This window comes from Colossoma macropomum, unplaced genomic scaffold (genome assembly GCF_904425465.1).
Source record: "Colossoma macropomum unplaced genomic scaffold, Colossoma_macropomum, whole genome shotgun sequence".
NCBI lineage: Eukaryota > Metazoa > Chordata > Actinopteri > Characiformes > Serrasalmidae > Colossoma > Colossoma macropomum.
The window spans coordinates 33917753-33933920 of NW_023494807.1; the positions used below are offsets into that span (position 1 = coordinate 33917753).

Sequence of the window (16168 nt, forward strand, 5' to 3'; positions counted from 1 at the left end):
TGCAACATTGATTGTTTTTGAATTGCTTTGTTCAGTGCGACTAATTACGTCAGGTTTCACCATGTAAAGCCAGCCTGCACTTGTATGTATGTACGTATGTGTATGTATATGTATATGTACGTAAATGTATATAGCTTCTTAAAAAGCTTGTTACGTTGATGCCGGCTTGTTGTGACAGTAACCATTACTGCTTTATTTCAGAATAGATTAGTTTTTCGAGCTGTGCATGCGTGTGTAATGCCTACATGTGTAACCTTAGCATGTAAAACATTATCGTGTCTCTAACACCACCAATCTAACCAGGTCACTCTGGCTCTGCGCTTGTGAGGTAGTTTGATCTGTTTTGTCTTTGCTGCCCTTAACGATAAAAATACAATTTATCACGCAGCCCTACATTGAATAGTTTCCTGAGGAATCGTATTGGAATCATATCGAATCGTTGTGAGATATTACACTCTTGCTCTGTGTGCTGAGAATGGAATGATGGCATTACATACATTTGAAATACAGGTTGGGTCTCCTGCTCCTGCTCTTCTCATTGGGAGGTGTGAAGTCTCAGTTTTTATTTTCTGCTTTATTGTGTACAAAATTAAAAATCTGGTGCAGCCCAGAGAAGTATGGCTTCCAGTTTTGAGTCTTGGTTCCTCACAGTGCTCCTTCATGCCCCAACATTTCTGGGAAGCTGCTGGAGAGCTCCCTGCTTATTTCTATACTTTAATGAAATATTTACTTATCTGTAAAAGACAAACACCCTGCTGGAGAAGGTGGCGGCAGCTGTGGAGCAGCCAGCGTTCTACAGTGCCCTCTGGAGAAGCAACCGGACCAGTCCGGCCATGAGGCAAATATATGTAAATGACCTCTGTTCTGATTGGTTATCCTGTATTGTACCTCATAAAAGCAGTCTGGGCTAAAATAATCTGTATAACTGCAAAACAAATTTGTGCATCTTTTAGATAGAGACTATAACGATAGTGTGATATAATGATAGATGATGATTACATTCAGTGGTATGAGTTCTTTAAGTCAAGCTTTACTATTTTAAGTAGGAAATTCAGTTGATCAGTGATGCAAAAACACACACAAACACAAACAATACACTAGTAACAAAACACACAATAATAATTAACAATCATCAGATAAAAACTAAATTACAAACTGTTTCTTCACATCAACCATTGCTCTTCTGCTCTCAAACACACAAGCCCACACGCACAAAATAATGAGAGCATAATGTTTCTGAAACTGTGTTCCACACACAGCTGGCTTTATTCAGAATGCAGGCTTTATAATACAGGCACAAAATATTAACTCGTATATTTAATCAGTACTAATGTGTTTCTGATATTATGTCCATCTCTAAACAGTGCTCGTCCGTCTCCTGCCTGATTGAGCTCTGTGAAGTGATTGAGGTGATTCAGTTTTATACTGTGAGTGTATTCAGTGTGTATTCAGGTGGAAGCGGTCAGCACGTCTGTGCAGGACTCCAGTGTGTTAGTCCAGAGAAGCACACTTGGCCTCATCCTCTTCTGCTTCCCTTTTCACTTGAGTCAGATATGTTCCCCTGACCCAATCCTAACCCAAACCTAACTACTAACCACTAACCACTTAGAAACCAATTTAGACCATAGCAACCACCTAATAACTTTTTACTGCTTAGCAACCATTTGAGACAACAGGTTTTATCCTGGGCTGTGTGTCTAGCCTTATTTCATTTTACTAATTATATATTTATATTGTTGTTGTTTATTTTATTTTACACATTTTCTTTGTAGTGTTTTTTTTTTATTATTTTCTTGATTTTATTTATTTATTTATTTATTTTATATTGTTAATATTTTAGTAAAATGCTGTATGACTTTACGAAACTAAGAGTGGGACATCAACACACACAAAAAACTGGAATCATTGGAGGCTCAGATTAAAGCAATGCTGGAATGTCACACACAATTCTACACTCAAAAGACTTGTCTCAAGACAGCCCGCAAGGCGTCACATGTAGATGGTGTGTCCAGTTTACCCAGACTTGTGGAAGGTTAGGGGAAACATGATGCGCTAGGCAACAGGGCCACTTGCACCAGGGCAACTTCCTCACTGTGCAGAGATCACCTGAACCGGGCCAGCTCCATCTCCTCTCCTGCTCCTCTCTTGACCAACATTTTTGTAATTACCAAATCAAGCTCACAGACTTGGGTTTGAACTCTCATCTCCGTAACTGGATACTGGGCTTCCTGATGAGCGACCCCAGGTGGTGAAAGTAGGAAACAGTTTCTCTTCCACACTGACTCTGAGCACCAGGGCTCCCCAGGGATGTGTGCTCAGCCCCCTCTTGTGCTCCCTGTATACACATGACTGTGTAGCCAGACACACATCTAACATCATCTTCAAGTTTGCTGATGATACCACCATCCTAGGCCTCATCACTGATGGAGATGAAACAGCCTACAGAGACGAGGTCAGCGCTCTGTCAGAGTGGAGCCAACCTCTGTCTCAACATCAGCAAAACTAAGGAGATGATCGTGGACTACAGGAAGCTGCAGAGGGGTGGTCACTCTCCCCTGTTCATCAGTGGAGCCAAAGTGGACAGAAAGTCAGCAGTGTACACCTCACTGATGACCTCACCTGGTCCCTCCACACCAACACTATTGTGAGATCTGCCCGTCAGCGTCTCTTCTTCCTGCGCAGGCTCAGGAAGTTTGGTCTGCCTCCTCAGATCCTCACCAACTTCTACAGATGCCCCATAGAGAGCCTCCTTACAGGCTGCATCACTGTCTGGTACAGCAGCTGCACTGCCTGCGACCCTAAGGCCCTTAAAGGAGTGGTGAGGAGTAGTGATGAGTCCATCATAGGCAAGAAACTACCAGCCTTACAGGACGTCTACCAATCCAGCTGCCTCAGGAAAATCAAAAAGATTCGGTCAGACAGCGTCACCCAGCACACGGCCTGTTCACCATCCTGCCATCAGGCAGGAGATTCCACAGCATTCAGGTTAATGAACAGTCAGGCTTCTGAACAAGCTGTGAAGCTGTGAAGCTGTGAGCGTTTTACCCATTACCATTTCACCTGGTGTCACTTTGTTAGTATTCTTTATTATATCATATCACTGCAGTGTTATGTTGATAATGATAAAATTGTGGTATATCTCAAAATACCATATAGCATATCTATATTTTTGGGGGAATACTGGTCTGGAAATGTCCCGCATGTGCCTCTCCACTGTGCATGTGTTTCAAACAAAACTTTATTGTTTTTTCAACAATATCTGAAGCATCCAGCAATGTATATGTAACCATTTCATATGATAGCTTACAGTGTGAGAGCTTCTAGATGCATTACATTCTTTAGACGTCTGGTTCCTATCACCACCACTGTGAACAATTCTGACTTGGTAAGATTCTCTAGAGTGTTTCACACCAAACCACTCTGAACCTCTCTGAACCACTGTGTTTACATCTTAAAGCTACACTATATTAGATTTGGGGATTCAGACACCTGTCTGGTCTCCCCGAATCTGTATTTACACTCACTGTCACATCTTGCCTTTAAAGAACTGTAGGAACTTTGTGTTTTATCTTTGATTTGTTGTTGTTGTTGTTGTTGTTGTTTTAGTGAATGAACCTGTGTAACACACTGTATCTGATGAATAAATATATACTAATGATAAAGTAAAACAGCTGAGGGAGAGTATATTACATAATTACACATTGCATAAAAGAACATTGAGCCACTGCAAATACGTCTGGCTGCTGTGGGTATATTAGATAAAAACTCATAATTTAATTTAGAAACCAAATGCTGTGCAATATGTCAAATTTAGTATCAGAGCATTAAAGAAAAAAGGGACTACTGTACAGTTTGTGGATGCTGGAACGTAGTGACCACGTCTCCTAAGTAAGAACACTAATAATACAGAAGGGTGATGAGTCAATCAAAGAGCAGGAATTATGCAGTGCTGAATTTTATTTGATATCAATCACAGCCCCGTTCACACACACATTTTTAGATCAAATAGAAACTGAAAACACGATCACAGTAACATTCTTTTATCTTTAATATCTGGGGCTCTCAAAGCTGAAGGGTTGATCCTTCTGTGGGCTTTTTGTCACACGCAGAAGGGTTCTCAAAGGAGCAGTTCAGATCAGATCAGGCTTTTGAAAGCACCTAAAACAAGAAAAAGATCCATTAGATCAAATTCAAGTGTCAAACTGACAGAAATGTTGGGCTACACTGGACCTGTTTACACCTCACATTAACATGCGTTTTGGTGATCGGATCTCGCTTGGATTGCGAATGGATGAAAAGCTTTCCACAGCACACACTGTGAGCAGATTACAATCGGGTCACTCAAAATTCGGAGGTGGTCAGAGACGGATCTTGACTACATTTAACACAACACAGAACATTATATTAGATATCTGAATGCAATTACATGAGCAGAAATGTGTCTGCTGAGTACTGACTTGTGGGGCGAAGGGACAAACAACAAAACAACTGTTTTATTTAATTAAAAACATTCCTGCACTCCAATCAGATGAAATGATCAGAGCCAGGCCTGTTTCCCGACAGTATCCCGACAGTGGGATAGGTTTTAGTGAAAAGTGTAATCGGAGTCCGGTCAAAGATTTTATATACGATCAGGACACAAAACACATGTAAATGCTAAATGTAAACAGACTCACTGTATTTTAGAAAGTAGAAAATAAAGAGACTCTGGGTGATGAACTTTCATTTGTTTTTGATTCATAACTTCAGTGTGAAACTTGGAAACAAACTTTTACTACAGAAGGTGGAAGAATGTTACTTTTGGAAGAAACTGCAGTTTAACCTAATGTTCATAAAGTGCACTGGGTGTCCTGTTAGCAGATCCACAGCTTTGTAAGTAAGAATCTCAAATTCTTCTCTAGTTTTCTTGAATCATCCCCAACCCTAACCTCAATGATTCTAAAATGCAGCGTTCATTCATTCTGCTGACTGTAATGGAAGTAACTATATGGATATGCAGTCAAATGCAAAATTTTTACTCAAATGTTTAATTTCTAAGTGAAAATAAGTTAACTCATTGTCGCTGTAGAGTGAAAGCATTTAAATGTGGCATTTGTTCTGCAAACTGTAGTGTACAATCTCGATGTATTTGCTGAAAAAATACAATATATAAAATATAAAAGAGGCTATAACTTATGCATAAGCATTTTTTTTCCAATGTGATAAAGTAAGTAAATAAATAGTCATTGTGCAATAAAATGGGTGTTAACATATTTTCAGTTAGGCCCTGTTCACACTGGCCCATAACATGCATACAGGTGATCTGATTGTAAGTGGACAGCACTAAGGGCAGGTGTGAATGGTGTACGGTACATCTCAGAGACATGCTGTGATCCGATCACCCAAAGCCCCTTCGGTGGTGGACAGCTAAATGTTTGACCACTTAACATTTACAGTGTGGACACTTAAGCATATTGATGCATCTTCAGCATTGAAGGACCACATTAATCAGCTGCATCATCACAGCAGAGACCAAATCAGCTGCGCAGCTTAATTTTCTTCTGCTTTACTGTTTGTTTACAGGTCATGTTTGTGGTTTATGTGGACTAAACATTGGAAACAGCCCTTTCATTTACACAAACATGGAATCATGCTGCATTTTTACATGACAACACACAGCGAGACATTGACGTAGTAAAAGTGGGTGGTACCTTCCTCCAGTCACTAAATCCAATCACACAGACATGCTAGGTCTGAGCAACTACAAGTCTCACTGTCCGCTAATGATCAGATCACTCGAGATGGATGTTGAAATTGAGTGTGAACAGGGCCATAGAAAATCAACTAAACGTGTGATTTGACCAGGGACACTTAAACTTTTGCATATGCAGCATGCCCTATGATCTAGCCTGTAATTTAAGATTCTGCACTGATTGATAATACAGCAGTTGTAAATTATAACGTTATAACACTCATCTGTCTTTCCCATTAATGTCCTCTAACACACCTTCCAGATTAGTAGCACCTTTTCTTTATTGCCTTTTGTTTGTTTTTTTTTCTTTATTTCTTCTTTTTTCCACCTTTTTCCTCTCTTATATATTAGTTGTTTTGTGCTAGTCAGTACGTGCTTCTCCTTAAAGGCACTGATCTTACTATGGATCACCACTAATAAAGTGTTAATGGTCCTCCAAGGTGGGGTGGGGTCAGAAAGATAAATAAATATAATCTGTACACCATGAACATAGCTTACACTCTATCCCAACACAAACCATACATTGAACAAATACAACACAATACATTTGATTTACTTCTTACTATGTGACTAATCTGAAGAAAAATCTGTAGAAAATCTTCTGAACTAAAACCGTTTCATTGGAATGTTCTTGTATGAAGAGATGCGAACATTAAATATCACTAATAGTCCTGCCTTAATTCATTTGAGTCATTTCATACAAGCTTGTGTCAGTTCGCTACACAAACACCATACGCTAAAGGTCGGGATCAATATTTATAGATTAAAAAATGCACAGTGGCTGACAAAAACCAGACTGTCAGGTACTCTTTTATAATAAAACAACATCAATAACAGCTTTCTATGACCAGCTACACAACGCAGAAAAAACAAAACTCACCAGTTTTGGCCTTTCGAGCACAGACAAAAGGACGTTTATAGTAGCAAACCAGATCATCCCAGGCTCCTGTAAGAATAGTGAAATATAAACTCATAATGAAAAAAAAACACAATATTCCAATGATTATAACAGCATAGTGGTGAAAATATGGCAATTTAAGCATAATGCTATAATAAATGTAAATCATAAACATAATAAGACGATTATGCCAGAAAGATTTCTTAGAGAGATGAGCTTGTAGCCACCAGCAGAGCATGTGGAAACCTTTGAGAAAATTTTGAGAAGACCTCTTATCTCATTACCATAGTAGTTGGTCTGCAGACATTGTCCGGAGCCATTCGGCTCACCTGGGGCCCACTCAGCAAAGTCAAAATGAGAGCCATCAGTCCAGTACCAGCGATCACGAGCCTGAAGAACAACAATCTGAAATGAGTATCCATGTCCCAGAGAGAGGAGAGTGAGCGTGCAGAACACCGTGCTAGCTTAACTTACAGTCTTACTACGGTAGCCTCCGAGCCACGTTGCAATGTTCTTGTTAGACTGAGCGTGAATCAGACGCTTAATGAAATTGTCTTCATTCTCATCATGCACTGAAGCCAGATGTGCGTTGTTCCGCACACAGGTTTTCTACAGGGAGAATTGATAGGGAGACACACGTTTAACCAAGACGGACATTTACTTTAATCCAACCTGTTTGGACGTCTAATACACACACACACACATATATATACACACCTGTAGGAACAGTATTGAACAAACATACCTCAGCCTCCTCCCATGTACTTTTGAGGCCAAAGAATTTGAACTCGCGAGATCCATACGATTTCCAGCTAGAGTCCCTGAGAACAGCCTGTTTTTTTTCCTCAGCAACTGCATCAACAACAGATTGTAAAAGTTTGAATATCTAAAAAGATGGCAAGTTTGGCCAAAAACAACAAACCCTACAATTTTGACAATCTTTGACTTTCTGATGTGGTGGTTCAATTCAGTTCAGTTCAGGAAAACACTGGACATTAACGTGGCTGTTTTCATCATAGGCTTCTACAGCCATGATTTTCATGGTACAGGTGTATTTCGTTTTCAAACTGTGTCTAACCACAGAATGTCGTTAGATGAATATTTCTGGCTGGCAGACTATTTTCAGTCAGTTTGGCATTGAGGTGTTTAAAACCCCTGTTGGCTGTGAGCCACTCATACCAGCACCACAGACACTGCTGTGTCACTGCCATGTGGTAGTGGTCCACTACCTAATCAATACTTGCTCAAACATAAATTCGTGAACGAATCTGTGAATCGTTTGAGATATCCTAATGATACTGGTTTCAAATCTTTGAGACTGTGCAGGTCAAGAATTAGGAAAATGATTCATATTTGTGAACAACACAGGCCAGTTAGTCCTTTCAGAGTGGAGCTAGCACAGTAGTCCAATAACAAGTCACCATTCAGTTTAGATCAGGCATTTTGTTCCTCCCAATCACTCCCCCCTCCATGTCTCCCAGTCTTTGCCAATATGAGCGTTGAAATTTCTGAGCAAGACTATAGAGTCTGTAGATGGGCCTCTTTCCAGAACCCCACCCACTCACTCCAAGAAGACTGAATATTCCAAACTGTTGTTTGGAGCATAAGCACACACGACAGTCAGAGTTTTTCTCTCTGTGATTTTAATTCACATTGAGGTGACCCTCTCATTCACCAAAACTCTAACTGAATGGCAGCCAGCCAGGGGCTTGTGAGTATCCCCTCACCATCCCAATGCCTCTCACTTTGGGCAAGTCCTGAGTAGGAGAGGGACCAACCCCTATCAAGAAGTTTGGTTCCACCCCTGTGAGAACTCTTCTCATGTACCAGATATAGTAGGGGATATTAAGTCCGATTGGCCCTGTTCAAAACCTCCATTGTGGAAGTTGCCAGGTATAGCTGTGGCCAAAAGCTTGTTGGCGCTTGTCTGAGTGGCGACTGAGAACCTGCTTGTGGACACTGGTGGTTCAGGTGTCTGATTAGGATGCCCCCCTGGTGCCTCCCATTTAAGGTCTACCAGGCATGGCCGACTGGGACCTCAGATCAGGATCTCTTACAAAACTTCTCACAAAACTTTAGAGCCAGTTGGTCAACAGGAGGCACTATAAAGTCTTAAAACTGTTTCTCAGCTGCCACTTGTCTGATTGAGCTGTAATTTTAGAGGCTGTATCTTTGAACTTAACAGCGTGGTTAAGAATCAATAATTGGAAAATATGGCCGCCATCAGTCAATTATCTTTTAGCAGCTATTAGGCAGGTTTAGCATTGTACAGTCATCATGTACCTTGAATAGTATGTACATATGGGCATTTTCTAATACCCTATGATTGACATCAATTGGCAATTAGGAGGTGCAATTCATAAAAAAACATTTTATGGGAAAGAAGTCTTTTAGAAAACCTTATTAGTTTTTCTGTAATAGTGCATAGTTTGGAAAAGACCAATTTCAAACTAATTTCTCAATGTTCATTATGTCTCCAAATGGTTTAGAATTAATCTGTAATTATCTGTGGAGTTTAGAAGTAAATAATTATCAAAAAAATGTAAAAACAATTTGCACATGATGGCTGCAGCACACAAATCAATATATGTGAGTTGGGTTATTCTGACTGAAGAAGCCTTTCATTCATCGTCTGATTGTGTGGAAATTTGCAACATATCTGCACATTGATCAACTGAGTGTATATGCAACATTTGGTTTCAGCTGGCCTCTGGTTGCCCTACAGCGCTCAATCTTTTGCTAATTTCATAAACTATGATTATCTCTTCTTACATTTAAGTTAAAGAAACATTACTGTAATAAACTAACTGATCATGTCATGCAGTGCTCTGAGATTGACAGTTTTCTAAATGTAAGTATATTATTAAAGTTGTTTAATAATAAAAAAAGTTTTTCAGCAAATGCAGAAGGTATGAAAAAGGCCACTTTTGAACTAGCCTCCTAGTTTTAATCATATTGTCTCAAAACTGGTCTAGAAGCAAACTGTGGAGACTAAAAGTAAACAATTATCCAAAAAATCTTGACATTTTGCCCATTAGGGCTACAGCACATGAATCAATAAGTAGGGGTTGGGTTATTCTTACTAAAGGGTCTATAATTCTTTCAAGGATCACCCAATTGTAACCAAATTTGGAATGTAAGAAGACAGTGCAGTACAAAAATACACCCCAAAAAAAAAGTAATTGAAAGTTGGGGATTAGTTGCTAAAATGGTGCTTGGCTCCAAATTGCCACTCACAAATAAATTGTCTCAAAAATGCAATTGTTGCTATTGGCCTGTGATGGCTCACCAAGAAATCATCTCCCTTTCAATGTGAAGGTTCTGAGTTGTCCTAACAAGTCTTAGCAAGAGGCAGAAACTCAATAATTTTCTAAAAAAAAAGGTGCAGCATCTGACCCACTACTCAGGCAAGTAAAATGACCCTGGTTAGCACTACACTAAATGGTTTGGTCAGTCTCTACTGAACCATGAGACCTACAGTATAAAAAACTTTTTTTTCCACAGTATTCTTTGTTTATTCTACATAATTGCATAACTGGGAGTAGTTATCTCCTGCCTCAAAAACATGACTTGATCTAGTGAATTTTCAAGATTTCAAAGCTTGAATCTTCACAAGAGTCTTGAGAATCATTAAACAATGGATATTTATAAACAGTATGGCCACCACATGTCAATTAGTCCTTTTGAGGTAGAGAAAAGTTCATGAAAGTGGCTGCATTCTCTATAAAAATAGACAATGTAATACTGAAAAGCTGCTAAATTAGTTCTGAACACACGTTACAAATAACAAAATTATTTAGAGTTTGGAACTAGTTGCAAAAATGTGGCTTGGGCTCCTAATTGTCCCTACAACTGCATGGTCTCATGGGTATATGGGGACAGAATTAAATATTGATAAACACTGCCCAAATAATTCTCAGTAGTACAATAAAGCAAAGCTAGGAAATAGTTGCTAAGATGGCGCTTGGCCTCTGTCTTATAAATTATCTGAAAAAGAACTCGGCTGTCATGATCTGTTTGTGGCTCACCATGAAAACATCACCCTTCTGATGTGAAAGTGAGAGTTCAAATCCTCTCTGAGCTGTTGGTGCAGGGCAACAAGTTAAGGCTTGTATCCTGATGTTGTAATGCAAGAATTATCTACAAACGTTGAAGTTTATGAACATGAGTGCCTCGTGGGGCTGACGGTGCTCAGACCCCAGTGATTGCCACTTGCGGCTATATTACATTTTTTGCATTTTTTGTGTTGTGTTTTGTGTCCAGTGTTGTTTTTAAGTTTCTTTAAAGTTTAGAAAATTAGATTTATCATGAGGTTAAATCTTTAAATAAACATTTTATTCAAAAAATGCTTTCCCATGTTTTCTTGTCACTATCAAAACACTGTATTCAAAATGGCATACTACATACTGCATACTGCACCACTACATACTGATAATGCATACTACTCTTCATAGTAGTATACAGTATAGTATCCAATATACAACACAATCTGTGTACAAGAGAAAAGTGGTCCAACTAGCTGGCCAACATCAGGCACAGAGCCAATTACACCTTAGCCCAGCCCTCCAATCATCACTTATCAGCTGTTGCCAGTCACTTTCAGCCTTTTCAGGTCAGGTCTTCAGCAACACCTGTGGCTGGGTTTTACAATAAGAGTTGGGGGTTGTGTTTTCTATCCATCTCCAAAGCCATAGATAAAGCTTTGGATTAGTTTGTGTGGTCAAACCTGTGTGGTCTCCAAACACACCTGTTTCTTTGTCTTTACATTTTCTTTACAGTCGTAGCTGGTAATAGTAGGAAAATTAAGCAGTTCCACAAGGGAGCCTGAAACGCAGATGCTAAGTGGATTGTTTGGCTCAGACCAACTTTACTAAGTTACTATATTAACAACGTTCTTTACGCAGTAATGGAACTTCATTAAATAGACCAGCCAAGAAATCAGCCAGACAAGTGATCTCCTTTCATTGCATTTACGTATCTGTAAAAGACTGAATCCACTGCTGTAAGAGTTGTTCAGAGTATGTACTGTAAAGTTTCAGGCAGAATCTGTGTGCAAGCAGTGTGTGTTACATTATTTCAAACACAGCCAATAAGTTTCAGCCTGTGGGTGGAGCCCTATTTTAGCCACACCCCTGCATTTTAAAGCAGTGAGACTGCTTCCTTGTCCCTCATGGCTGCCAGGCATCTTTCACATGGGTGAGTTGTCACACTGTTTATATTTCTGAGAGGGTGCTACTTTAAAGTGGAGTACAAGTTTTGTGCATCTACTTGGTCTGATGTCATTTCCTGTCTGAGAAATGCAGACATGGGCACAGATTTGCCACATTCTGAAGTAAAAAAGGAACGGTACATTTTTATCTATTTAAAATCTTCGCCATTCCTCATTTGTACTTAGCAGAGGAGAGAATTCCCTTCCTAATGTCCTGCACTAAACTTGAAAATATGGCAAATATCAGCCAACAGGGCAGTTTGGGGCAACTTGTCCCAGTAATTTTGGGGCAAGTTATCACATATGATGCCAGGTAATTTACATGTGCCAGAACTGTGAGTGCGATGATGATGTTTAGTGATGTCTATGTCAGATAATCTAGAACCTACTGGAACAAAAGGCAGATTTAATGCATTCTAGTTTTGTTTAAATGCTTGAAATGTTTTATGTGAAAGATTGTTTGAAATGATTTTCCAGTTGTTGTGGTTGTAGCCCTACAACACTCCAGAACTGACCCAGTGATTAAGGATTACTAAGTTCAGTGACTAATTCACCTTTTTTTTATCTTATTTTATTTTATTTTTTTTTTTGAAGTGGCAATTAATTTTACAGTAAAAGTAATTAAAAGTAAAAAAAAAATCAAAGAATAACCCAACAAAGAATTGATTGTATGTGTTGCAAAATCCAGAGTGACTTCTTACCCGCTGATGGGGCAGCTTGTCATGAGTGGACACTCACTGTATAAATACTGTATTGAAATAAGTTATGAAAATGTAGTGAATACATTTCTAAGACTTTGTTCTTTCATTTGGTATGTAAAATCATACATACTGTAACATTAACATTATAATCTACTGATGACTGACTGACTTGCTATGCTATTATAATGAATCAGTGTGAAACATGAGGAATCGTCACGTTCTCTGCAGTTTTTTAGTGTTTTAATGAAAAAGATGATGATTTTCTGTGTGAACAGCTGTTCAAAGCTGTGTTTGCTGGTCATGTTCTGGCTGCGTTTTTGAGTTCAAAATGAACTAAAATTATCTCTACCGAAAAAATCACTACTGAAACATTTGGTAAAGTTTGGGTCGAGTTATGATTGTTTTGGTAGTGACAAAATGGAATGTTCAACCATTATATTTAATAATGAATATTAAATATGAAGTTTTGATAAAAGAACCATGGTTAAGGTATAGGGTTACTCAAAGCAAAATGATTTTAGCCTAAAGTCCAAGATTCATTTGTGTTTTTAATTTTGACTTTGAACCAGTTCAGTAGAATCATCCAATCATGTTCGGCTTAAAAAGGGGCCAAAATGCAAAAATGCACTGTTCCAGCATTATTTCACAACAAAAAAGCCACTTTCCACTTTATCCTCATAATCATATTTTGATCTAAATATAATTTTCAACAAAAACAATTATTTCACACCAGTGTCACCAATACATACATGTGAATGCAGATCAGTCTCCTAATCTGAGTGCCGGAGTTGTTAGTTTATCTCATTCCCATGAATCACATAAACTACTTTATACACTGTCCTTAATTAGTAAATATGTGAAATGGTTATGTTTTCTCACCTGCTTGGTGAACAGCGAGGAGACACATGACCGAAAGGAGCAAAGAGTACCGGAATGCCATGCTGACAGAGACTGCATAGAAATTTCAATCAAAGTAGATCAGTGATAGATTTTTAACATATCAGAGATTCTACATGCACAGTGTAAACATACATACAGAACAGTTTAACCCTTTAGGGCTTTTACCAGAGTAAATGTCGCTGTTCAATGTTGATTTCATTTCAGATCATTTCAAAAATACAGAGGTTAGAAGGAAGATTTGAAACACTACCTTTGAATCTCGAGCCAATCGTCTGCGAAGTTTCGATCAAACCCAGCACTCTTTCAAAACGAAAGCTTCTGAGCGAAGAAACTGATGGAAATTGTGCCGATTCGTTACTTTTATAGTTTGTTGGAGGTGTTGCGTAGCCAAAAGTCACAAGGTGTTCTTGATAATTGGGCAGATAAGGATGACAGATATTGTTGTGTAATCACCACATTCCGGAGCACCAGCTCTCGCTGCTCACCACTGGTAGGCGCTACTGTGTTGTTATGGAAATGAAGGCACAGTATTGAACATATCTGGACAGTAAACAATCTGATACGCTGTTTGCTGTTGTACAGAAGCTTTCAATGAGACTGAAATACAGACGTATGCTTATGTACTTTATTGGTCCTATAAATGAAAGTTGTCATTTTGCTCCCAATCAATCGGGGATTAAGTGTCTTGCCCAACTCACAACCTTCCAGTCGCTGGCTCACCTCTCCGACCACTAGGCTACCTGCCACCTTTCTATATCAGAATGCATCCATCGTCCACACAAGCTAGAACATTAGACACAAGGCAGATTTTGCCTCCCCGAAAACCATTCTGCACCATGTAATGTAGCATAGCTCTCCATTGCAAGTGGACCGTAACCTTCTGACAACTGGTCAATGTTTCAAACTGCAGTATGAATGTCGAAGTTGATGCTGGTCGTGGTGACAATGTGTTGCTCTTTTGTTTGTTGGTGTGTTTGGTTGTCTCATGTTTAATGTATCTTATGTTGATTGCTTGTTCACGTACAAGCGATTAGAACTGCTGCATATTTAGGACAGCATGTTTCATCTTAACCCTTCCAGGTTTTTTTCATCAGAGGAATTTGTTCTGAGGACTAACCAAGAATGATCAAACAGGCATAATAAGCAGCAGATTAGGACAAGGAAACATGGAGTTTGGTTCGCCTGAGGCTGCCCAAACACCACTCAGCACTTCCAGTCCTCGTTCTTCCCAATGTACCGTCTCTGGTAAATAAGGAAGACGTCCTTATCAACTCAGCTCTGTGATGTGCTCTGCGGGAACATGGCTGGATGGGAACATTCCTGACTCTGCGCTCCACCAGCAGGACTTTACTCTGCATCAAGCTGACCATATGTTCGCTTCACTTAGACAGACAGGTGGGGAATTGTGTTTGTATTATAATGGGTGGTGCTCCGACACAAAAGAACTTTCATGTATATGTTCTCCTGAGTCAGAAGCCCTTACCATAAAGTGTAGGCCTCTTTATTTACTGAGAGATTTTTCTTTAGTCATCTTGGTCACTGTCTGTATCCACCACTAGCCAGTGCCCTCCTTGCAACCCAGCATCTGGCTACGCACATAATGCAAATAGAGGACTCTTATCCTCTTATATATCTGGTTTTATTTTGGGAGATTTTAATCATATTAGCCTCAATAAATCACTACCAAGATATAAGAAGCAGATTCATGTTTCTACCAGAGGGGACAAAATTTCAAAGCAGTGCTACAGCGCTGTCTCTGGACACAATGTCACTCAGCTTACATTCTATGTTGCAACACCTGGAGGTACCAGGTACATCTGCACGAATCTAATGTATATAATGTAGCCCAGCATTTCATTCACTGTTGCCTTTAAGGCTCCTTGATAGGCCTCAGACGTCTGGTGTCCACCAGTCTTTGTGCTATTGGATTCTTGATTTTCTGTCTAATAGAAAGCAGGTTGATAGAATGAATACTGTGGTTTCCTATCCTCAAATTCTCAATACTGCCCCCCACAGGGCTGCGTTCTGTCTCCTCTGTTATATTCTCTGTTAACCAGTGACTGTATATCAGATTCTGATTCTGTACAATTGTATAAGTTGCAGATGATACAACATTGTTGGGATTGGTGTCAAACGATGACACTGCATACAGGGACATGGCTGCAGTCTTAGTGGAGTAGAACAGGGTGAGTAACTTAAGCCTGAATATTGAAAAGACAAAAGAGTTGGTGGTTGACTTCAGGAGACAGAAGGTGGGCCTACCATGTCTGACCATCAATGACAGGGAGGTGGAGATGGTTGCCTTGTTTGGGATCCTGGGGACGACCATCAGCTCATCTCTTAAGTGGGAGAGCATCACTGCTGTCTTGTTGGTAAAAACTCATCCAGTGATTTTCTTTATAAGACAGCTTAAGACATTTGGTGTGAAAAGAGACTGAATGATGTGCTTTTTAGAGCTGTGAAGTGTGTTGACCTTCTCCATATGTGTGGTATAAGAGGACGACAGCATATGAGAGAGAGCAGCCGGAGAAAGTGGTGCGTATCGCCTCCAAAATTATTGGTTGCGAACTTCCGTCTGTTGTCTCTGTTTATACCAGAAGGATGGAAAAAGAAAGCAATAAAAATTGTACAGCACCTTTTTCAAATTGCTCTTTTCTGGAAAAACGTTTCAAAGCATTGTTTAGTAAAAGCACCGACCCGCCTGCTATCAGGCTTTTGAACTTCACTCC

At 39.5% G+C, this 16168-nt stretch overlaps 1 protein-coding gene across 1 annotated transcript; it reads right to left on the reverse strand.

Moving 5' to 3' along the window:
• Positions 1 to 3939: 3939 nt before the first annotated feature.
• LOC118797317 (galactose-specific lectin nattectin-like) lies at positions 3940 to 13801 on the reverse strand. The gene is made up of 7 exons (XM_036556643.1): positions 13690 to 13801; positions 13419 to 13490; positions 7375 to 7481; positions 7104 to 7238; positions 6914 to 7019; positions 6612 to 6677; positions 3940 to 4158 (listed from the first exon to the last, which is right to left on the reverse strand). The coding sequence occupies exons 2-7, from the start codon at positions 13477 to 13479 to the stop codon at positions 4136 to 4138; spliced, it is 498 nt and encodes a 165-aa protein (XP_036412536.1). The 5' UTR covers positions 13480 to 13490; positions 13690 to 13801; the 3' UTR covers positions 3940 to 4135.
• Positions 13802 to 16168: the final 2367 nt, after the last annotated feature.